This window comes from Squalius cephalus (genome assembly GCF_949319135.1).
Source record: "Squalius cephalus genome assembly, chromosome: 23".
Taxonomy (NCBI): Eukaryota; Metazoa; Chordata; class Actinopteri; order Cypriniformes; family Leuciscidae; genus Squalius; species Squalius cephalus.
In genome coordinates, this window is record NC_137144.1 from 23,940,330 (window position 1) to 23,964,782 (window position 24,453).

The following is a 24,453-nucleotide window of genomic DNA, read 5'->3' on the forward strand; positions in this document are numbered from 1 at the left end:
TTAATACAAATCATATTTTTAAACTCTTTTCCCTTTGATTTTTGGGGTGAAATACAGTATTGACTGTACATTAAGGAGATATGTTTTCCTACGTTGTGTGTTGATTGGAAAATCTAATTTTGTCTCTCTACCTCTGTCTGTGCGTCTGTCCATCTGACGCGTTTCTTTCCATTGTCTAGCCTGTGGGGTTTGTCACGTTTGACAGCCGGTCTGGGGCTGAAGCGGCCAAGAATGCCTTGAACGTAAGTAATCACTGGTCCGTCAGTAAGCTGAAGCGATGGCAACTTTTAATTATTTATAAGACACTGCTTTATGTCCTCCAAACTTCGCTTTTAAAAGTCTGACTCAGATGCTGCTCCTCTCTACGGGGGGGGAAGTTTCTCTCGCGTACACATGTTGGTCCCTAAGAAAAGTTCCATGACGTCATGTGTTTCTGGCTGGATGTGGATTGCTCTGGGAATCAGTGCACTTGTTCTGCAGAGGGAAACCTGATGTTCTGTTATATCAGGGGTGTCCAAACACTGTCCTGTGGAGTTTAGCTCTGACTTGCCTCAACACACCTGCCTTAATTCTTGTATGCCTAGTAAGACCTTGATTAGCTGGTTCAGGTGTTTAATTGGGGTTGTAGCTGAACTCTGCAGGACAGTGGCCCTCCAGGAGCATGATTGGACTCCCGTGTTTTGTGCATTTGTGTGAAAACTGTTTAAGTAGACTGTATTCCATCAACACTTATCTGTTCTCAGGGCATCCGCTTTGACCCAGAGAGTCCTCAGACGCTTCGTCTGGAGTTTGCAAAAGCCAACACAAAGATGGCGAAGAGTAAACTGATGGCAACGCCAAACCCGTCCAACCTGCACCCGGCTCTTGGTGCACATTTCATCGCTCGAGACCCGTGTGAGTAAACTATGGCGCTTACAGAATGTGTCTGTGATTCAGATGAATTGGAAATGTCACTTTTGATCAATTTAATGTGTCCTTGTTGAAGAAAAGCATTAATTTATTCAAAGGTTTTTGAATGGTTGTGTATTTTGGGTGCTGTAACGGGTCTCTTGAAGTGCTTCCGCTCCCTGGCGTCTGGTTCTGTGTGTGACGCTCAGATGTGTGTGTGATTCTGTAGATGACCTGACGGGGGCAGCACTGATCCCTGCGTCTCCTGAGGCGTGGGCTCCGTATCCTCTCTACACCACTGAACTGACCCCAGGCCTGCCTCACGCCGCCTTCACCTACCCCGCCGCCGCTGCTGCCGCTGCCGCCCTGCACGCCCAGGTGAGGGACCAGCCGGTGTGTTCCCCTTTTCTCTGACTATCACTGTATCTCTCTGCTTTCGGGGGGGGTTTCTGTCCAATGTGACATCGCCAACACTTCTTGAAAATTACTTCCATTAGTTTGAAGCAAGTCATTGCGCTTTTGTACTTTGAAAACACAAACAGGGATTCAGTTCCAAAGTGACAGTGTTTTTGTTTTTTGTATTTCTAAATATGGAGTTAGTGATTACATAAAGTTCTCACAATTAGTTGATGTATCCCAATACTTGTGTAAAGGATTGTGGGTAAAGGCCAAGTTTTAAGGGTGTTCATATTTATATTTTGCGCATCGGAATCTTTGAATCGGAATCTTTGAATCGGAATCTTTGAATCGGAATCTTTGAATCGGAATCTTTGAATCGGAATCTTTGAATCGGAATCTTTGAATCGGAATCTTTGAATCGGAATCTTTGAATCGGAATCTTTGAATCGGAATCTTTGAATCGGAATCTTTGAATCGGAATCTTTGAATCGGAATCTTTGAATCGGAATCTTTGAATCGGAATCTTTGAATCGGAATCTTTGAATCGGAATCTTTGAATCGGAATCTTTGAATCGGAATCTTTGAATCGGAATCTTTGAATCGGAATCTTTGAATCGGAATCTTTGAATCGGAATCTTTGAATCGGAATCTTTGAATCGGAATCTTTGAATCGGAATCTTTGAATCGGAATCTTTGAATCGGAATCTTTGAATCGGAATCTTTGAATCGGAATCTTTGAATCGGAATCTTTGAATCGGAATCTTTGAATCGGAATCTTTGAATCGGAATCTTTGAATCGGAATCTTTGAATCGGAATCTTTGAATCGGAATCTTTGAATCGGAATCTTTGAATCGGAATCTTTGAATCGGAATCTTTGAATCGGAATGCATTCATGTGTTCGAACAGCCGCAAAAGATCTACTCTCCATCTACTGACCTGATGTGTAAACATTATGGGAAGCGCGCTAGCCAGACGGGATTTAAACTGTTGGCTAAAGACCAAGTTGGGTTTGAAGATGAAGAAAAACGTACCAAGCACAATAAATTGCACAAGTTTATTTCGTCCATTTGATCGAAAGATCTGAAAAAAACAAATTTACCGCCCATAGACCCTCCCCTCGAAGAAATCAGGACAGAAGTGTTTGAAAGTGGACAAAAGAGATGGTTTAAAACACCAGATGTAAACAGGAATGTGTCTCCCTCCCTCGTCTACTTTTGATCCGGTCGACCAAAAACATCTTAATAGCAGGTGTAAACAGGGCCTTAAACTTATATATTTTGGTTTTAGCATATTTACTTAATCATTTGTTTGCATCCTTCCTGTAAAGGATTCTGGGTAAAGCCCAATATTTAAGGGTGTACCAATTCATGTCTTGCATACTACTGTACTTTACTTTTGACATTATTGTGAATCTTTTTTTTTTCTTTTTTGTTGTTGTTGTAAATGTCCTCTGTTCAATTGAGTCAAATTGTCCATGCATTGCGTTGTGGGAGCCTCTATTCCACACTGTAAGCTGTGTACAGTATACTGCACATTGTTAAATGGATTTCATCCAGCAATGCGTACTGTATACTGCAGCAATAGTAAGAGTAGCATGCGCTTCAAAACGTTAGCAAATGTTCAGTCTAACCGAACCAAGCTTACCTTTCCCATAATGCCCCTGACTCGCGCTCTGATGGAAACTGACCCTGGGTCACATGACGCTGCAAAACCAGAGGTGGTGTCAGGGGTCCACTCTGAACATGACAAGTCTGATTACCCAGAATCCCTCAGAACAGCATTCCTTGGCCTGTTAGCGTTGCTAAGAGATGACATCAGAGAAAAGCTGTTTTTAATTGCATCTCAGGTTGGATTATGACTTGGTCGCTGAGTGAATCTGGGCCCAGAGAGGTGCCGATTAAAGTTTAGCCAAAAAAACAATGTGCAACCACTTTTATGATCCATTAAAAGCAGCACATGTGAAAAATTCTCCCACAAACACATTGCCTTTAACTGCTCTTGAAGTTCATATGTTTTACACTGGTAAAAATGAGTAGGAAAACATTTGATGCTCCTCAGGCATTCTCACGGTTTACTGTAAATCTTGCATTGTTCGCGTGCATGTTTAATGTAATGTGACTGTTTTTGAAGACTCTGTGCTTGACAGATCAAGTTTATTGATTGGACGGCTAGACTTTGTGGTTGTCATGGCAACAACCCAGTGAAAGCTAAAGGTCATTGATGAAGAGGCTTTACTTGAAGTCTCTTGAGCCGTACTGTATTTTAACAGGTTCCTTAAAATGTAAATTGAGCTTGTTTTGTAAGTTTAATTGTCTGATTTTTAGTTTAAGATCCGATCCCAACCAAATGTTTTACAGTGGTGTTTGGCTAAGGCTGTGGGCGCAGTGTGTTTTGTCAGGATCTCAAAGGGGTTGTAAAAGGTTTCATCCTCTTGGTGAGAAAGAGGGCGAATGTGCTAATGGATCCACACACTAACACATTCTCTGCCCGATGTCACTCTGAGGGCCTTCAGAGAGTTGAGTTTACCGTTGGTGGATAGCTGGTTAGCTGGTGGTTAGCTAATCAGTTTGTTAGTTTAGTTAAACTAAAAATAACAAAATAAAAATGTTGGTTGGTGGTTGCGTTTATTTTATTTTTGGTGTAATTTGAGCTATTTTGTGTAAATAAAAAGATGATTTTTGTCGTTTTTGTCTTTTTATATTTTTGCTTGGTTTTATTTTCAGCTGTTTTTTTTTTTTTTTTTTTTAAATAACCAAAATTACCATATATTAGTGGGTTTATTTTATTTTGGCCATTTTTATTTGGGATTTATTTTCTTTTTTTGTCATTTTGATATGCTATATGGGTAGGCGGGGTGACTTATTTAATTTTTTTATTAAATGACTCAAAATAATCATTCTATATAGTGCTTTTTAAATTTAGATTATATAAAATTGTGCAAAAGTTACATTAGCATAGCTTTTTTTTATTCATTAATGGTTTACATTTACGTAGTCATTTACATTAGTTTCAAATGTACTTTATATGGTATAAACACAATTTTAAGTGTTCAATTATTTTACATGAAAATCAATATAAATTTGTGTGCAAAAGTTCCATCATAAATGGGAAGGCGCTCCTATCGTAGAATGACTTGGTGGATTCCTGCTTCGTCCAGCATTATTCAGCTCAAGGAAAATAGAAATGGAATTCCTTTGGCATGTTTGCGTGTAGTCGGGATGACGCAACCATAAGTCTGCAGTTAAACTGCTGGAAGAAAGGAACGCTTGGCTTTCTCTTTCCTCCAGATCTTTCCAACACACACCTGCCGGAGTGAGCCGTGACGCCTGTGCTCTCGTCAAACCGCCGGACGCCTCGTAAAGAATGTGGGAAGTCTAGAATAAGTCAACGAAGGGCTGAAACGGACGTGCCAGGGTGATTGTTGTCGTTCTCTTGCCCTTGGCTGGGGAAGTGGGTGTTTTGGCGTGGTTTGGGAAGGCAGGACGGGAAAGGAGTTAATGTCATCTTGCTGAAAGATGTTTATAGATGCACTGATAAGGGTTTCCTGCTCAGGTCGTGCTTGCATCAGTTCATTAGCACCGCTAAAGTAGCTTGACTGAAGGTTGTTGTAGAAATTGCTCTTTCTGGGTTTTTGCCCTCTACATTGTTTAATGTAATTATTAATAATAATAAAATGGCTCTTGGAAGCAACTTTGGTTCATCTAGAAGGTTTTTATATGGTTCTTTTGGAGATTTTAAAGTGTTCTGGTTGATAAAGCTGCCTATTGGTAACTTCCCACTTCTGAAGTGATTTACAGGAGTCACATTCAAGTGCTTTGTTGTAAAGAACAGGAATCATGGAGGATACCAGTGTTTTTTGTTTTGTTTTTGAGAGTCTAATGAGAGCCAAAATTGAAAGATTTAATATTGAATAAAATGTAGGGTCCCATTCATTGACAATATTCTAAATCTGTCTCTTGGAAACTTATAGACTTTTGGCACAAAAGTTCACACTAACTCAATCAGCTACATTTGGGGCATAAAGATTAATAAAAGAAATGCGTTAAACATGCATTTAAAATGATAATGGCAAACACATCAAAATGAGAAACGCATCAACATAATGATTTCTCAAAATATGATTGCATTTGATTAAATGATCTAAATGATAAAACCTAAGCAAATGTTGAAACTATACAAATTTTTTCTTTTTTCTGATCATCAAATGAAGTTATTTTTAAATGTTTAAAATGTATGTTATATTATTATGCACCATTATATGCACATAGTTTAGATTCAATGGTAATCTTATTCTGTAATGACCCACAAATTGAGGCTTTTTACTATAATAAAAGAAGCGTCTGCAATATATCAAAGATCTCACAGTAATTTGTCTTGTTCCTCTTGCCTGTAGATGCGCTGGTACCCGTCTCCCTCTGAAAGTTCTCAACCGGGGTGGAAGTCACGCCAGTTCTGTTAAAAAAAAATCCGTGAGTATCCGTCACTTCACCTCATTTGGTCACATGTCTCTGACCGTAAGCTAATGCTCTGTCCTTGTCTCCACAGATGCCGTTCCCTAACAGACGTTTAGTTATTTCTCCCTCCTGTTTGAATGAAGGACAACCGGGCTCAGCGTTTAATTTAAATCAGGTTTATTTAATGGACAATCTAAGCATGAAGGATTATTTTCCTGGAGGAAGTCTTCTCTAAAGCACTCTGAGGACTGTGACGAACCTCACGGTACTGTCTCCATTTCAAAAGCTGCGCTTGACGAGCCAATCACACGCAGACGTTCAACACGTCTAGCTGCTCCTGTAGATGGGTGTTTCTTTGTTTTGTTTTGTGGGGGGTGTATCGTCATTCTGCATGCGATAAAACAAGTTTTAGAATGCAAACCTTTGCGTCTGTTCGTTTGCGCTCGTGTTTTCCAAGTCCCAGCTTAACCCTAAAAGTTTTCAGCCTCTTGTTCTTGCATTTTTGTGAAAGGTGGAGACTTGATTTTGATTTTTTGCAATCTGGTCTCTGTGTACTTTTGGTTTCCTCTTTTAAAGAACTGATGACATATGCACTGGGTGTTTGTTTCTGTTTGTGATCCTGACGTGAACCGAGCGGATTCGTTCGAGTTCTCGTCTCTTTCTCTGCATCTTCCTCTGCCCTGATTCTGCTATCTGTGTCTGCTTGGAGAATATTTGAACAAAAAAAAAAAAAAAAAATGTACAAGTATTTTTGTACACTAGTGTAATGAATATTTATGCATTATTTTGGTTTCGTGCAATTAAATAAGTATATATGTATGAGCAGTTTAGTGTTCCCTTGTTATTTTTTTGGTGTTTTCATTGGTTGTTAATTCTGTCTATAACCTGTTTGAAGTAAGTGCAATTGATTTCTTTTTTTGCTCTGTGTTACATACTGAAGTTTCCTGTGGCAGCGCTGCGAGTTTAAACGGACTGCCGACATGAGATTGCTGTATTATAATATAAAAAAAAAAATTAAAAATGCTGATTTTTTTTTCTTTATTTCAGAATGTGAAACTGGAGAATAAAAGGAAATCTGAGAATCAATGTTTCGTGTGAGTTCTTCAAATCCAGCTTTGAGTTTCCATTTAATAGCTTTTCCTTGTATGGGTTTTATATCCTTCTGTAAACTCATGCTATCTGCTGCGGTAATATGAGGGGTATAGGTTATTTTAGTGTGCATATCTGCTCTCTCGTTCCATGTTTTACCTTTTAAGGCATGAGATCCTCACTAGCTGAAGAACAGCGCTTCATCTAATGGCAACAACTGCAGCTCTGGCCCGTGAGAAGCTGGTGTTTATTTGAGCAGTGCAAGTGTTTTCGAGTCTGGCTGTGAAAGACTATCGGTGGGAGGTTTCAATTTATTTGAATGGTGGTTTCAGAGTGCATCCAAATCAGCTTTACAAAAAAGTGAGCAAGTGGAGACTAAATGCAAGGGAAAGCCCATAGACAGGAAGAAATAAGACTCCTTAAGGGAAACCCTCCTCATCTGTAGCCCCGCCTCTTTTCAGCGCTGTGCTCGTTGTGTTCGGTCTTCCGGTTTGTATTTCCACACTCAAATGAATTTTTGCCTCTTGTTAAATTTAATTAATTAAAATAAGCAAAAGTAACACAATTGTTTAATATTTTGTCTCAACTTAAGTTAAGTGTTCAATCAACCTAATATATTTAAAATTGAAGTTTACTTAAGGGGTAGTTCAGGGTTTTCGACATCGGACCTCATTTTCAAGTGAGCCTGGTTGTTATTCATCAGTGGAGACAGTTTTCAAAAAAATTCATCCAGTCCTTATTTTTGCATAGTTCGCCTATGCTAGGCTAGCGCGAGTCAACGGTGCACGTTAGCCTGCCATTAAAAACAGTTTTACCCACTCCACAGTACACCAAAAGCAAATAAATTATAACGCCAGACTATCGATGTAAATGTTTATTCTCAATTATCTGCGGCAGGTAAATACACTTGCGTGATTATGTGGACCGGTTTCCTAGGTAACCAAATCTAACTCCGCAGCTGCTGTAGACTGCTTATAAATACATGGAATAAATGATAACTAATGCAATGTGATGAAAGGGTAGTTTGTTTTCTAACATTATTCTCTCAACAGACATTTACATCGATAGTCTGGCGTTATAATTTATTTGCTTTTGGTGTACTGTGGAGTGGGTAAAATGTTTTTAATGGCAGGCTAACGTGCACCGTTGACTCGCGCTAGCCTAGCATAGGCGAACTATGCAAAAGTAAGGACTGGATGAATTTTTTTTGAAAACTGTCTCCACTGATGAATAACAACCAGGCTCACTTGAAAATGAGGTCCGATGTCGAAAATCCTGAACCACCCCTTTAATTTGTGTGAAAACTACATGAATCATTTTTGTTGACCACTAACTGGGCAGTGGAGCTAAGTTAGTTCCCAGCTTGCTTTGCAAGGGACTGCATTAGGAGGGTAAATTTAGGGATTAAAGTGTTGTTTTTCTGTAAACGGAAAGATGTTGTTAGTGAATGTTAGTGTTGAATATTCAGTTATGTTAGAAACTTAGAGGACTTTCTGAATTTTGTGGTTACCATGCATTATGCAGAAGAGTGGCGACTGTTTAGTTTATAGGGCTGTGGGCACTCAGTATACACTATACATGTATTAAACCTCATTCGCGGACATTCATAAGTAATATTCAATATTATTCTGTAAAAAGTGGTTTTAATTCAATTGTACACTAGTAGCTTCTATCATTGGAAATAACTGTAGAGTCAAATTAGCTGAAATTATAATGTTGGTGAGGGCAAAAATTAAATGTGGTCAACCTGACAAAACTTTACCTAGCAGGAATGACTCATACAACAAATCATTTCAAACAAATTCAATTTTGTTGGAAAAATGTAATTCATTTTCGTGGAAAAGTTTTCCTTAATTTAATCAAGTTCGTTCAACAGCTTATTTTTTTGAGTGTGCACAGCATGAAGGTAAGATCTTACGAGTTTATGAATGAACCGCTAATTTTAAACTCTTCCCCGTCTAACTGACATTTTGTTGTGACCTCCGCTTCAAACATTACAATGCTCATGATAACTTTCATTAACTCTACAGTAAGTAAATCCACTTTACCAGCTAATTATTCTTCGATAACAACGCCATAGAAATATACAGAGCTCACGCAAAAACTGAAGTTCAAACACAAGATTATAAAGATTGTTTCTCTGACACACAGTCTATACGCACAAAAAATAGTAACCTTACATTAACATCTAAATTACCTGGATTTATTTAAGTAAAAAAAAAAAAATGCTGAATCAACCAAAATACGTTAAATTATACCAACAAAATAAATGTTTATGGGTTAAATAGTGGAAAACAACTCTTTAAAGGGATAGTTCAAATAGAAAATGTACTTTACTCGCCCTCAAATTGTTCCTAACATGTGAGGTAATTTCTTTCTGCTGAACACAAGATGTTTTGAAGAATTTGTGTAACCAAACCATTGTTGGTCCATATTTACTTCCATAGAATTCATACTATGGACGTCAATGTGTTTCACAAACTGTTTGGTTATCCATATTTTCATGTTCGGGTGAACTATCTCTTTAAGGTAACATTTTCAGTTAACCACTTTTTACAGTGTATAGCTTTGTAGCCTTGTGTTCTCCTAAACAGTTGACAAATGGATTTCAAAAGGTCATTAAAGTGTAAGTTTTATTGCAGCAAGGACAGTCTCTCTTTAAAAAAAGAAATCAGCTCCACAACTTTTTCCAACATTAATAAGAAATGTTTTACATTTTTAAAATGTATTATAAAACATGTTAATTTACTGTATTTTTGAACAAATAAATGCATACTTGGTTAACAGAAGAGATGTCTTTCAAAAACATCTTATTAAACAATCTTAGCCAGCATAAAACATAAGTTGCGAAGACAGAAGATAGTTTCTTCTCAATCGTGACATCTGAGTGAATCGGCTTCTCCAACCAGAACAAATGTAGGGCGGGGCTTTATTTTGTTCATCTGGATAGTGATTGGATAGTTGTGGTTTGCTATTGGTCAGTTTGCCCCGCCCTCATGACAGAGAAGAGAAGAGACTGTGAGAGGGAGGGGAAGTTTTAAGATTTTATTAAAGATTATGAGGGCATATGAATAAAAAAAAAATCTATTTTGATGTGCACAGATAAATCATTTATAATAAAAACTGCTATATTCCATGTCCAATTTGATTTCATAGATATTTTAAGCGGATTGCATTGTGGAATTTCCTGAATCCAAGAAAAGATCTCAAGTGTTCCCTCTCATTATCTGACAGGAGAAAGAAAAATCTTTAGAAAATATCTATCTATCTATCTATCTATCTATCTATCTATCTATCTATCGTGTTTTGGATGACTATACAGCATTCAGTTCCCATTAGAGTATCAAAGTATATTAAAACTAGAAAGAAATAGCAGAAAAGACTCGCTTTACAGTCTTTTATTTGATGAATGAACAGAAAAAAGTTGTGTTGATTCAGACAGGCTGATGTCATCATCTGGCAACTTTTTGACCTTATTTTACAGCTACAGGAGACTCTCCCTGCGATTATTCTCTATTGTCTGTTTCTATGTCGTTCTTTGTAAAATTATGTCATGTTGCTATTTTCAGTCTTTGTCTCTTCATTACAAATTGGTCAAATTTATAGACAGTACAAATATTGTGTATAAATATAATTCATGCAGTAAATATCTGCGGTGTAAACCTCTCCTAGCAGGAGCAGTGATGGAGTGATGGAGTGATGCCGCCATCTGGTGGTTAGAAAACAAACCTGAAAACAAAAAAACAAATCACACCGACACTAAACATTATTGTTGGTTAAACTTAAAAAAGTAAGTTATCTGGTTGCCTTAAAATTTTAAGTTCATGGAAATTAACGAGTTTGAGTTAATACAATGAAGGAGATTGATTTAATAAATATAAACTCAAAATATTATGTTATCTGAACCACATAGTTATTTTGACAAAAGAAAGAAAAAATTTGTACAGTACTACTAAGAAAAAATAAAAGCACTTTAGTATTTTATAATATGTCAGTCAACATTAAATCTTTCTCAAAATTCATATCTTATTCTGTTTTGGTTTGGATACATTGTACAGAGAATGAAATGAAGAGAAATGAAATGAAATGAAATACCTGAGGACATAAAATTAAGATTAAATAAAGTATTTTATTTATTTAGTTCAAAAGTGATTCCTCAGTAAATCTTTCTCACAAAACATTCAGATGCGATAGCCTGGATGAAATCTTTTTCTGTCGTTTGTACATCAAATCAAACCAAATAAATGCTTTCATCGCAGATGGGGGCTGATATGAGCAGGGACGAACGTAGAGGTGCTCGCGCACGCATGCGCGCGCCCCCGGCCCTGTCCGCTTCAGCACCGCGTAACGGGTCACGTGACTCAGTCTCGCTCTCCGCCGCTCCGCATCATCAGCAGCAGAGATGTCCGCGAGCTCCGCGTTCAGCGATGAGAAAGGAGGCTCCTCCAGCGAGCCCGAGTACGGACACGACCCGGCCAGCGGGGGCATCTTCTCCTCCGACTACAAGAGGTGAGACACACCGAGTCTGTGCGCGCGGGGAACGCTCGCCACCGGGAGCGGCCCACCGGAGCGTTTAACGTACAGAAAATCTCAGACAGGGCGAGGTGCGCATGCGCGGATGAACGAATGAATCCTGTGGAAAAACAAAGAGATGATAAACAGTGTGAGATGAATTCGCGTGAATGGAGTGTGTGAGTGTGTGTGTGTGTGTGTGTGTGTGTGTGTGTGTGTGTGTGTGTGTGTTATTCGTGGGTTTGTGTTTCAGCACCGGTCGGTGGACAGCGCTCAGGTCCCTTAGGATGACTTCTGTGCTGCTTCACACTTCAGTGTGCCTGTATTAGTCGTTTATTTGTTGAACTGATTGGTTTTTGTATTTAATATTTGTATGGCTATGATTTGTCGTTGTTTTTACAGTTTAAATATAGCCCTGTGATCCTCATTCTCTCGCTATCCTTCAGGTTTAGCCTTGCTAGCATCTTCTCTAGCACAGCTACCTCAGTCTTCATCATATTTGTTTCTGTTGGGATTTCACAAGTTTACCCTGGGTTAGCATTCTGTAAACACAGAACGTTTTTTTTTTTTTTCTGGGAACGTTCTCTGTTAGTTAGTTTTTTTAGTTTTTTTGTTTTAACGTTCCCACACATTGCACAGATTTTCTTTTTTGACATGACCTTTTTAGCTTACCAGCCACTGTGGCTAGTGGTTTTCCAAAGTTACTAGCCACTTAGCATTTTCACTGGCCACAATTTTGACACCGATACCATGGGAAAAACTGCCATAAAGATATTTTTAATATTATCTCATAATTTGGCAGGAAGTTTATTAGGCTACTGTCACTTTAAGACCTGACGCACGGATCCATTATACTGTTACACATGCGCTTTTTTCTCAACTGTTTACGTTCACTTAAAACATTACGATGAATACTTGTCAAGACCGGCATTTTGACATTATTTTGTGTGTATTTGACTGTTTAAGCGCAATAAGCAGCGAAAACGAACTCAGTGTAGTCCTGAGAGGCGGCTTTATGCGCCGCACTTTGGGTGTGAGCACAAAATCTGCGGGAATGAGTCAAATTATGAACAATCCCACGCCGAAATTCAAGCCCTGTAACAGCAATATTCATCCGCAGCAAATGAAACGAGTGAGTGAGGAGAGGCGGGTTTGTGTGTCACTCGCTGTCGGAGAGAGAGAGAGAGAGAGAGAGAGAGAGAGAGAGAGAGAGAGAGAGAGAGAAGCAGCTGGTATCCTTTATCTGTTCTGCAGAAAATGGGTATTGGAAGTGTTTCAGATATTTCATTATTGATATATCGAAAAATCTATACTTTTGACTAAAATGTATATTATTATATATAAATTTCTCAACCCCGCATTTGGAGGGTTGGCGGGTGTTAATGTCAAGCCCTGGTAATAACCTTAAGAGAACCTATACAGAATGTTCTCTAATGCTTTTTTCAGGTTTTATAACCATTAACTAACATTCCCAGAACATTCTGGGAACCAAAAATGTTAGCTGAGATAACTCCATGTTCCACACTAATACCTTACCCTGGGTTTGTTCACTGTTTACCTTTGGCACCACAATTGGAAGCAAATGTGAAACTGTTGCTTAACACAGGGTTAAAATTGGTGAACTATTTTACAGTGTCTACATCTACTTTTGCATCTGAAGCCATCTGGCATCTACATCTTCCTCTTCCTCCATCTACCTCCGTCTCGATTTAAAGATTGTGAAGTTTGGATCTTTCACTGAGATTGATAATGTGGAGAATATCAAGGCTCTGGTCTATTTCCGCTGAGGTCATGTGACACGCTCTTCCTGTAGCTGATGGTTTCAGTGATTGTTTGCAGCTTGAAACGTCTGTTTTATTGTATATCCAGTGTGTTTTTGATGCCTGCATCCAGTGTTGTTATCATGAACTAAAACTAAAATGAAAACCATTAAAAAATCTTTTTCGGTAATTAAAATAAAGCTGAAATAAAACTTAATTACTTCAATTGAAACTAAAACTGAAATAAAAAAGTAAAATAAAAGAAATATATATTAAAAAAAAAACAGTAAAAATGACAAAATTACTAAAACTTATAGTAAAATTAAAAATGAAAATATACAAATAAAAGTTAGTTCAAAAATATGAATAAATACTATATAGAATATAAAGAATGCTTAAAATAACCGCTTAGATGAATCTGGCCTTTCATTTAGTTCATGTCATTTCTCTCTCGGACAGTAGAGGGAAGCACATCATTACTTTCATGGCAGTCTGTTCGAGTGAACAGTTGGATCAACTTAAAAAAATTACTTCAATTGGTAACACCTAAACAAATTAAGTTTTCTCAACTTAAATGATCACGTTTTATCGTGAAAAACGTGATAATTTAAGTTGAGAAAACTTAATTTCTTTAGGTGTTACCAATTTAAGTAATTTTTTAAAGTTGATCCAACTGTTCACTTTTTACAGTGTAGATAAATCACGTCAACAAACCTAACTTTACTAATGTTTTACTCCTCGATGGTGCTTAAAATAATGTGTTTGAAATGACGTTCAAATTATATATCTTTTCTTTTTTCTATATTATCCAATGGTCAGGGAAATGCTATTTAAAAGTTTGGGGTCGGTAAGAGTTTTGAATGTTTTTGAAAGAAGTCTCTTATGCTCACAAAGGCTGCATTTATGATCAAAATGATCTAACATGTAACTTATCAGTTAAAACAGTGCTATTGTGAAATATTATTACAATTTTAAGTACAATTTAAAATAACTTTTCTTTTTGAATATCTTTTAAAATGTCCTGAATTTTCAGCATCATTCCTCCAGTCTTCAGTGTCACATGATCCTCCAGAAATCATTCTAATATGATGATTTGATGCTCAAGAAACATTTCTGATTATTATCAATGATGAAAACAGTTGTGCTGCTTCATATTTCATATCTTTCAGGATTCAGAGAAAGTTCAAAAGAACAGCAAAGCTTTTTTAACATTATGAATGTCTTTTTTAATCAATTTCATGCATCCTTGCTGAATAAAAGTAGTAATAAATATAGAAAATATAAAAAATTACTGACCCCAAACTTTTGAATGGGTGGTGAAATAGTAAAGTTTTAATGGATATACAGCACTGACTCCGCCAGGGGGCGCTATAACACCAAATTATATGTCTGAGACAGAAGATACACAACAGATTGGAGGATCAGTTTTTAATTTTTACTTTTTTTACTTTCTGTTTTTAGTCGTATATTGTTAATTCAGCAGTGCATGTTATTATAAATAAAAATCGTTATCGGAAGTTTGTTATCGGAATAATCATTTTCTTCACTTCTGAAACAACGTTCCTGTTCTGATGATGTCATCAAGGCCATAATAATAATAACCAATAATAATTTAATAGCATTTTATCATATTTTGCACTCCCCATCCTTGTTTATTTCCCACTTAATATTTCACAGTATGACCATAAAATGCACTGTGAATGCGTGTCACGCCGTCTTTACTGTGAATGAGCCATAAACGTGACAGAGCCTGACATATATTTTTCTCTCTGCATAATCATCACTTTCTGATTCCTGCTGTGCTATCACAGAGCGCTGACACTGTTGCGTTGCAGGATTCGCCCGTGTGTGTGTGTGTGTGTGTGTAATGGCAGTTCGACTGGTTCCACGGTAAACACGAAGACGAGTGATCCTCATATGCTGTTGCCGTGGCAACACGCCCCTCTGATCTGCTACTGTACAGCTCTCCATCTCTGCTCCGTTAACAGAGAAGCAGAGACGCTAATCTATAGAGAACCACGCTCAAATATTCATGAGGTTGCTGTGTGCGAGTTTAGAGAGATTTGGGGTTTCTGATGCAGGAGAATGTCTCTTTAGAGGTCAGTGGCTTTTAGCACTGCAGTGTGAATTCTGCGTCTGACTGTGAATTCGGCTCTTCCCTTCTCCACGTTATTCAGGGCTCAGAAACGCCACGTGAATCAAACTGTATTGGACCATATGACAGCGAATAGATTTGATCAAACTGTATTGGACAGAAGGGAAGTGACTGACCTGAATCAGACTGATTCAAATGATCAAACTGTATTGGACAGAAGGAAAGTGACTGACCTGAATCGGACTGATTCAGATGAATCAAACTGTATTGGACAGAAGGAAAGTGACTGACCTGAATCAGACTGATTCAGATGAATCAAACTGTATTGGACAGAAGGAAAGTGACTGACCTGAATCGGACTGATTCAAATGAATCAAACTGTATTGGACAGAAGGGAAGTGATTGACCTGAATCAGACTGATTCAGATTAATATTGAACAGAATAAAAGTAAATCAATCTGAATCAGAACGATTTACATTGAATTGAATTGAATTTCAATTTAATTAACTGTATCAGACAGAATGTCAGTGAATCAAACTAAATCATACCGATCAAGCTGTATCAGAAAGAATGAAACTAAATCATTTGAATTGAACTGAACTGGACAGAATGAAACTATGTACTGTAATAAAATAAATTAATTTCAGTGAATGCAACTGAATCATACTGATTCAAATGAATCAAACTGTAACATACAGAAGGAAAGTGAATAAAAGAAGCAAATCAGTCTGATTTAGTTTAATTCAGTATGGTTCAGTTTCATGAACTCAGTTTTAAACCAATTTGAGCTAGACAGACGCTATGTTTAGTACGCAGTCACATACTGCATAGTGTACAAAAATAGTATGTGAAAAGGTACATATTATGCACCTGTAAATAATAGTATCCAACATTGTTTGGTTTTACATCAAGCAAGTAGCATCCAGTCGTAATATTAGCCGTAAAACCCGTTTAAAAAAAGTGAACCTTTGGCAAATGGATCAAATAATGAGTGAAAAAACTAAAATGTGAATGCTGACGGATAGTTAGCATAGGCTATAGTGTCACACTCAAGACAACATGAATGTCTCTATGTGTGAATGTCTGCGCTGTTGGTTTATTTAGCATTCAAAGCAAATGATAATACAGTGGTTGTGCGTTTCAACATCCCGAGGAGGGGGTTTTCCTGTGAAAAGCCTTTTCTGAGAGCAGCGTTTCTAGCTGAGTCATATCACACAGGGAGAGGCAGTCGGCCGTTGCAGAAAACACGATGGAAAAGAGGACGAGGGACAGAGAAATGTGCCAGAGAGCTGGGAAAGAGCGATGGTGTGAATGAAAGGAGAGAGAGAGAGAGGGGAGGGGTTATGTGTTAGTGGGCGGGGCTTAGCTCTGCTCGACCATCAGAGCAGTGTGTGCAACATCAGTCGGCTCTGAGCAGGATGAGAACAGCTTTTACTGTCACGGAAAAGACGCAGAGCGCTTTCAAGCCTCCACATCTGCTTGATGGACACAGCTGAAGACCAGACCTGAGGATTCAGCACAACAGGCTCTTACGTGCTTGTACTGGGGAGTTTTTCAGTGTACTGTTGCTTTGGAGACGGAATCTACAGGTGTGTGTGTGTGTGTGTGTGTGTGAGAGAGCGCTTGACTCCTCAAGAATCATCTACAGGTGTGTTTACCTGCCTCGGAGGATCTGCAAAAGTTTTCAGACTGTACCTTGAGGATGACCACCATGCAGAAGTTGCTCCAGCTGCCGGCGAACGCGGTGAACATGGTGAAGAACGCGCAGGGGGTCGGTCAGGGTGAGGAGGAGGCTCTCAGTCCGGTGCTGACGCCCGACGGCGGCCCGCAGAACTGGTACAACGCCGTCCAGCCCGAAGAGCTCCGACACCTGAAATTCGGGGGGGCAGGGGGGGAGTGGTCTGAGGAACGACCTGTACAGGAGGAGGGGCTTACCAGCGTTCAAACGCAACCTTTACGGTATGATGAACAGCTGTGTGAATGATGCCTCTGCAACGCTTCATTTGAGACACTTTGTCTCTTGTGACTTCGGACACTAATGTGTTGATGTCAGTACAAGATATTTAGAATTTAGAATTTTAAAATTAGAATAAATTTGGAAAATTAGCATAGCTCTTATAATTTGGTCTTGGAAGAATTTGATGATGCATACATATTTAAATTTTAGCTACAAAATTAGTTTAAAATTCAAATTTGAAAATTAAATTTCTAAGTAAAATATATGATTTTTTATATTTAATATATATATTAGGGCTGTCAAACGATTAATCGCGATTAATCGCATCCAAAATAAAAGTTTGTGTTTACATAATACATGTGTGTGTATGGAGTATAATTATTTTCTATATATAAATACACACACATGCATATATATATTTAAGAAAATGTGTTATTTATATATATAATATAAATTATATATAATATAAATATATATACACAGTATATACATGCAAATATTTCTTAAATATATACATGCATGTGTGTGTATTTATATATAGAAAATAATTATACACCGTACACACACATATATTATGTAAAAACAAACTTTTATTTTGGATGCGATTAATCGCGATTAATCGTTTGACAGCCCTAATATATATATATATATATTTTTTTTTTAAATAGTCACTTACAATAAATACTAAACTATTAAGTATTCATAAATGGTGTAGAATTGAATCTGAAATTTCTAGTAAATTTCAGAAATGATTTAAAAAGAAACAGCAAGTGACATGTTGAATTAAACATAAAATATTGAAGTCGAAAGACAGAAATTGTATTTTCTTGTTAAACATACACTAACAATCTGTTTTATTTACAATTTCACATTTTTTTTTTAATTTAGTGTAATAACAACTAATACGCTAGAAATAAAATTAGTCTATATATAAAACTAATTTTATATATAATAATAAATGTATATATATAATTTTATTTATATACTAATAAAATTAATATAGCTTATATCATTTGGGTTTGGAAGATATTTTATACAGTATACATATAATTATATAAGTAAATAATTAAAATTATAAATATATATCATATCATGTGGTCTTTAATTTCATATCTCTAAGATCCCTGACTTTTGATGGCAGACATTTGAGCACATTATTGAAATCTCTTCTGAAACTTGCTGTCTCTGAGAAACAATTTGTGATTTTCTTACACGTTGTTATACGTCTTGAGCAGAGGGTTTGTTATTTAGCTCTGGTTGGTGTGAGAGTCACTTGTGCACACGCTCGTACAGTAACACCCGAGTCAGAGAAGACCCAGAACAGAACTTCCGAATCTAAAGAGTATCAGAGATTGTGTCCAGATATGATGTCTGTGCTCTTCAACAGGCCGTAAGAGAGAGAGAGAAACCCTGTGGAGTGTTGAATTATGAATAACTTTAATAATATGGAGCTCAAAGTGTCTCATGCATGAAGAAGGAGATGAGAAATATATCGCAAATCAGATTCTCTGCAGGGATCTTATATATTTCATTATGTATGGTCATTACATTATGCTAAAAATGGCTTTACATTTACATGAGTTAAATGTTCCTCTCATACAAACATCAGATGTGAATGCCGGGACAATGCATTTAAGTGCTTTGTGCTGTTGAACATATTGAACATGTTCTTGTGTTGTTACTGTGCTTTAGGAGATGCTCGAGTTTCCTTCAAGTGTCTGTACACTAAACTAGATGTTTTATTACTCACATAGCTACTGTAACTTTAAACATCAACAGCAATTCATTTGAATTCATTCATTTTTTAATTATCCTAACTATGTTAATTATCCTAAAATGTTAACTTCAAGCATCAAGCAAAAAAAATAAAAAAAATCAATTTCAATTCAAGTTTGTTTGTTTGTATAGAACTTTTTGCAATGCATATAGTTTCAAAGCAGTTTTACAGTGCTTTAATATTATAACATATATAAAAAAATATATTTTTGAAAATCAGTTAACAGCATATACCTTATATTTGCTATGCAAGCTTTATGCATTTTGTAAAAAAAAAAACATGTGTTTTCATATGTGTGTGTGTGTGTGTGTGTGTGTGTGTGTGTGTGTGTTCAATTAATTAATTAAAAAAAAGTTTTTTCTTTTTAAAGGTTAGAGTGTGTTTTGGGCTTGCCAGTTTTCCATTATTGTAAATATACCCAGCGTCCGATCTGTCGTCAGGACTAATTAATTTGCTAAAAGCTCGAGTATGTAAATCAAAGCATTGGAGCTGCGGGTCAGGAGGGAAAGCGATTACAGGTTTGCATTCCCTGTGCATGCACCGGTTCATACTGTGATTCTGAGACTTCCCGTAGCTCTCCTGTGATGCATGACACTGTTTATACACTATTTATTATCCAAAAGGAAATACAATGCATTCAGTTTCTGCTCAATGCTCTGGAATATGACATATGATAATCTGGTGTAATGTTGAGATGATTGTAGCATGTCTGCTGAATCACCAAGCCCATGTTCATCCTCTTACGTCGCTCTGATCACGACCCATCGCGTGTGTGTGTGTGTGTGTGTGTGTTTGTGTGTGAGGGAACCGAAGCTGACAGAGTGCATCCACACACCCACACCTTCAAACACACACACACACACTGACACGATACACTCTAATATTTGATATGGTGGTGTGAATCTCTGCAGACCCCTTCCAGCTAATGAAAGCCACCGAGGGAATCTTTATTCAAGAAACACAGCGATAGATGGTTGTGTTGGGTGGGAGACTCTGGCATAAAATCTATTCACTGGAGTTTATTGCTCTCTTTGTTGCTGTGGAAACCAGAGAGCGGGACCTGGGTGTGTTGCGAGATATCACAGTCGTTTAATTCCAGCGACGTGGCGTGATAGACACCGGGGGAATGTTTTTAATTAGCCAATTGTGTTATCTCGGCCAGCTCGTAATGTTTTCATGCCACAGCTTTAGAGGGAACACGCTCGCTCTGATTGGTTCTTTGGGAAACCGCGGTGACATGATTAGGCGTGTCATAGTGCTTAAGATGTTTTCATTCATCAAGGTTCTGATCTATGATGACATCCAGTGTTGCATCACTGTAGATATTGATAATCTAATCTTGTTCACGAGTTACTTTGTAAATGATAGTACTACATGAGCTTGTAACCAATTTGGAATTTGACTACACTACTGTTCATTTTGAGTCTTTATGCTAACCAAGACTGCACGTATTTGATCACAAATACAGTAAAAACTGTAATATTGTGAAATATTCAAAGAATTAGAAAGTTCAAAAGAACAGCATTTAGGCCTATTTAAGATCTTTTGTAACAATATGTTTTTACTGCCACTTTTGATCAATTTAATACGTACTAAAAAAAGTACTAATTCATTTCTGTAAATAAAATGAAAGAAAATATTACCTACTCCCAAAACTTGAAAGCAACAAAACCTTAATTTTGATGTAACGCAGGGCTCAACGCTCTTTTTTTCTACTGGCCCGGTCAGGGTAGTGGTTCAAATTTTTACTTGCCCTGCCAAAATTTTCACTGGCCCCACCACAAAAAAGTAATAAATATATAAAATAGGCCTAGTTATTGTCTTAAGCCATAACCTTAATACCGTAACCTTAATAAATAAGGTTGTGACACCAAAACTACTTGCCTAACTCATATAAATGTAAAATATTATTTAAGACAAGTAAACTGTCACTAATAAAATAAGAACAAATAATCAAATTACATGCAATAGCACAAATACAATAGAACAAACATACAAATAAAATAAACACTGCTTTTCGTGTTTTTCAGGTAAGTCTAATAGTAATTTTCAGGTAGAGGAAATGAATAATCAAATGTTAAAATAGCACTGCATAGTCTTCACTATATAAACTAAATATAGATAAATTCTTATTAAAGTTACAAAAGTTAAGGCAGTGAGTGATTTATTCTTTGTCCTTGATTAGCATTAAAAACATAGACAGCATCAGGTTCATTAGGTTACTGTCACTTTAAGAGCTGCACGGATCCAATATACTGTTACACTTAAAGGTAGGGTAGGTCAGAATTGTCTAAAAAAAACTTTTATTCAAATTTGTTTAAACTGTCTTTATATACCAATACATAATTAAAATGCAAGTACTCTGAAATAGAGAGTATAAAAAATTGAGTGACTCTAGTGTATTTAATCTTCAATAAACACAGCTCATTAATTCCATTCACTCCCACCTAAAAACGGGTGCGCGACTGCGCGCACGTGGGCAGAGCCAGTAATAGCGGCGGTAGTCATGGCGACGGAGAGTGACAGTCGCGCAAGCCAATCACTTGTTTCGTCCCGGTAGGAATTAATGAGCTGTGTTTTTTGAAGATTAAATACACTATAGTCACTCAATTTTTATACTCACTTTTTCAAAGTACTTACATTTTAATTATGTATTGGTATAAAGACAGTTTAAGCCAATTGGAAAAAAAGTTCTTTAGACAATTCTTACCTACCCAACCTTTAAGATATAATAGATTATGTTTAGTAGGAAACTCCAGGAGACCAGCATTTTTTAATGTAATTTTGTGCGAATAATATGTCCGTTCAAGCGCAATAAGACGTGAAAGAGAGCTCAATTCAGCATTCTGTCTGAGAAGCGGCTTTCTGGGCACTTCTCACACTATTGAATCGAGTTCTCTTTCACGTCTTCTTCTTGCACTTGAATATTTAAATTGGCAAGGCTTAGAAACACATGCAAATGATACACTTTCCTGATGCAGCACTGGCCCGATTGAGCAACTGACAATTGCGCCAACTGTCCCGTATGATGTTTACGCTGGCCACGGGCCATCAGGCAGTCCTCATTTTTAAATATATCGCTATGTTTATGAATATTATGATCATCAAGAATCATCATTATCACAGAACAAGCATCATTTATTAAAAACACATATAGTTCTCTTTGAATCTGAGCATAGTTGAGCCAAGACTGCGCATATAACTGGATTTGATACTAGATGTGTTCATTCATTTGGCTTGTGAGTGAACGTGTCTATATGTGTGAACAGATGTCCGTCTGTTGATTTAAACCCAGCCAGTGTGATTAATGGTGAGAGAGAGAGAGAGAGAGAGAGAGAGAGAGAGAGAGAGAGAGAGAGAGAGAGAGAAAACGAGAGACTCGTTCATCTCAGTTCTCCCAGAACTGATCTCTGGACACCCACGTGTAAATGAGTTTAAAACAGAGTGAAAGACAAAAAAGTCAAGCCAACGTCTCTACTTTAAGACTTTTTTTTCTAAAAGGAGATTGCTAACGTTATGTGGTTGCTATAGTAACATGTATCTTTGGACAGAAGGGTTATGGGTTTATACTTCCTGCACACAGGATGTCAGACGGACTCATCTTGTGTTGTTGGATTGACGAGTCAACTGACCCAGGATCAGATGTGGCTCTTAAAGGGGTGGTTGATTATGATTTAAATTTTCTAACTTTAATTAGTGTGTAATTATGCTGTTTGAGCATAAACAACATCTGCAAAGTTACAACGCTCAAAGTTCAAAGCAAAGGGAGATATTTGCTTTTAAAGAAATCGTTTTTTAAGGACTACAACAAATGGCTGGTAGGGACTACACGACATTCCTCCCGGGTTAGTGACATCACAAACCCCAGAATTTACATAAACCCCGCCCCCGGAACACGATTTATAGATTAGCATGACAGAATATGCTAATCAATGACTAGAAGATAGTTAATTCCACATCAGCAATATAAATTCATCAACTAACTATTCAGAAATGTCCTGTTGCTTCTACATGTTGTCATTTCTTCTTGAGTCTCTCCATCTTTGTCTGACTCCAGTTTGAACATAAAAGGTTAAAAGTTTTTGAAATTTACAGTGTGTCTGTGTGAGGTAATCGTAGCTGCTAACACACACACACACACACACACACACACACACACACACACACACACACACACACACACACACACACACACACACACACAAGCTCTTGAAGCTCCGCCCTCTGTGCCGGGAGCTGCAGCTCATTTGCATTTAAAGGGACAGACACAAAAACGGTGCGTTTTTTCTCACCCTCAAAAAGTGTCAATTTTAACATGCTATATAAAAATATCTGTGGGGTATTTTGAGCTAAAACTTCACATACACTGGGGATATCAGAGACTTAATTTACATCTTGTGAAAAGGGCATTATATCACCCCTTTAATGTCACCGCTAAACTTTGGCCAATCAGAATGAGTTTGGCTCATCATGTGACTGATGTGTAGCTACTTAATTAAGTGATCTTCCCTCTTGACTCATTTGTGGTATAAATAGAGGATCTCTTACATTTAGTTACATGCAGAGAGTGTTCAAAATTTATATCTTTGCTCATTTGAGCTAATATTAATAGGTTTTCCCGGACGTCTGGAAGATTATCTGCTTTATTAATTATTGTGGCCCTGGGTTCGTTTAGAGACACAGACATCAACTAATGAGAACATGAACTCAGTTTAGGTTAACAAATAACTAAATCCATCTTTAAAAGGCATGTTTCCTTTTCTGTGTTGACGGAACATTTTGAAGGTGTGATCCCTTTTTTGTAAACAGCTAATAGCTTTTAGTTTAAGCCACAGCCTGGCAAAATCACACTTGATTGCTTGTACTATGAGTAAAAACAAGGAAGAATCTTTTAAAGTGAATAAATCTACACATTTTCCTCTGTGAGAGGAAAATAAGCTATTAGTATTGGCACAAACAAAGTCACATCATCACACCAGAATTTGCTGATTGCTAATGCTAGCAGACAGTGCTTGTAAAGGGAAAGGATATTCGCATTCCCTGGTCTTTATGACTTATTCTAGCCGAAAAAGCACCGTTTTAACATGAATTAAGCTAAAGAAGATCATTTTATTAGACTGCACCCTGTCACATGAGATATGCTGACAAGGAAACTTTTATTTTGAAATATACACTGGAAACGCTTACATTTGTCTTTAGCTTTCTAAACAAACATGCATTATCATTGTTATATAATCAAATTTCATTTAATCAAATTCAATTAAATAAAAAATTACTTTAATTATTGCAAATGATAAACTTAAGGTGGGTTAATCTGTATTGCAAATCATTTTGAGAGTTTTTAGGCTGTTCTTTTATAAAATGCGTTTATATAAAAATCTTTAAAATCTTTTTTTAAATGACTAAAAATTCAGAGCTACCTTAAGGGAAATTACAGTAATTGCTTCTACAAGAGGGTAAGAACAAAACAGTACATACCCATAATGCTTTGCTACATGAACAACCAATCAAAACTGTTCT

The 24,453-nt window shown here is 37.1% G+C and overlaps 2 protein-coding genes across 5 annotated transcripts in view; both read left to right on the forward strand.

Annotated features, from left to right (window-relative positions):
* rbpms2a (RNA binding protein, mRNA processing factor 2a) overlaps positions 1-6,824 on the forward strand; it is a 53,246-nt gene extending 46,422 nt beyond the window's left edge. For 3 of the 4 annotated variants that reach the window (XM_079858470.1, XM_079858469.1, XM_079858468.1), the window contains 5 exons: positions 180-242; positions 744-894; positions 1,118-1,266; positions 5,682-5,757; positions 5,834-6,824. In XM_079858470.1, the coding sequence (XP_079714596.1) occupies positions 180-242; positions 744-894; positions 1,118-1,266; positions 5,682-5,747 (429 nt within the window). In that variant the 3' untranslated portion in view covers positions 5,748-5,757; positions 5,834-6,824. Of the gene's footprint in view, positions 1-179; positions 243-743; positions 895-1,117; positions 1,282-5,681; positions 5,758-5,833 lie in introns of all 4 variants that reach the window. The other variant, XM_079858467.1, reaches the window with a different exon arrangement.
* A 9,999-nt stretch (positions 6,825-16,823) lies between these two features.
* ap3b2 (adaptor related protein complex 3 subunit beta 2) overlaps positions 16,824-24,453 on the forward strand; it is a 32,319-nt gene continuing 24,689 nt past the window's right edge. Inside the window, exon 1 of the mRNA XM_079859786.1 lies at positions 16,824-17,158. Within this exon, the coding sequence (XP_079715912.1) occupies positions 16,902-17,158 (257 nt within the window). The 5' untranslated portion in view covers positions 16,824-16,901. The remainder of the gene's footprint in view (positions 17,159-24,453) is intronic.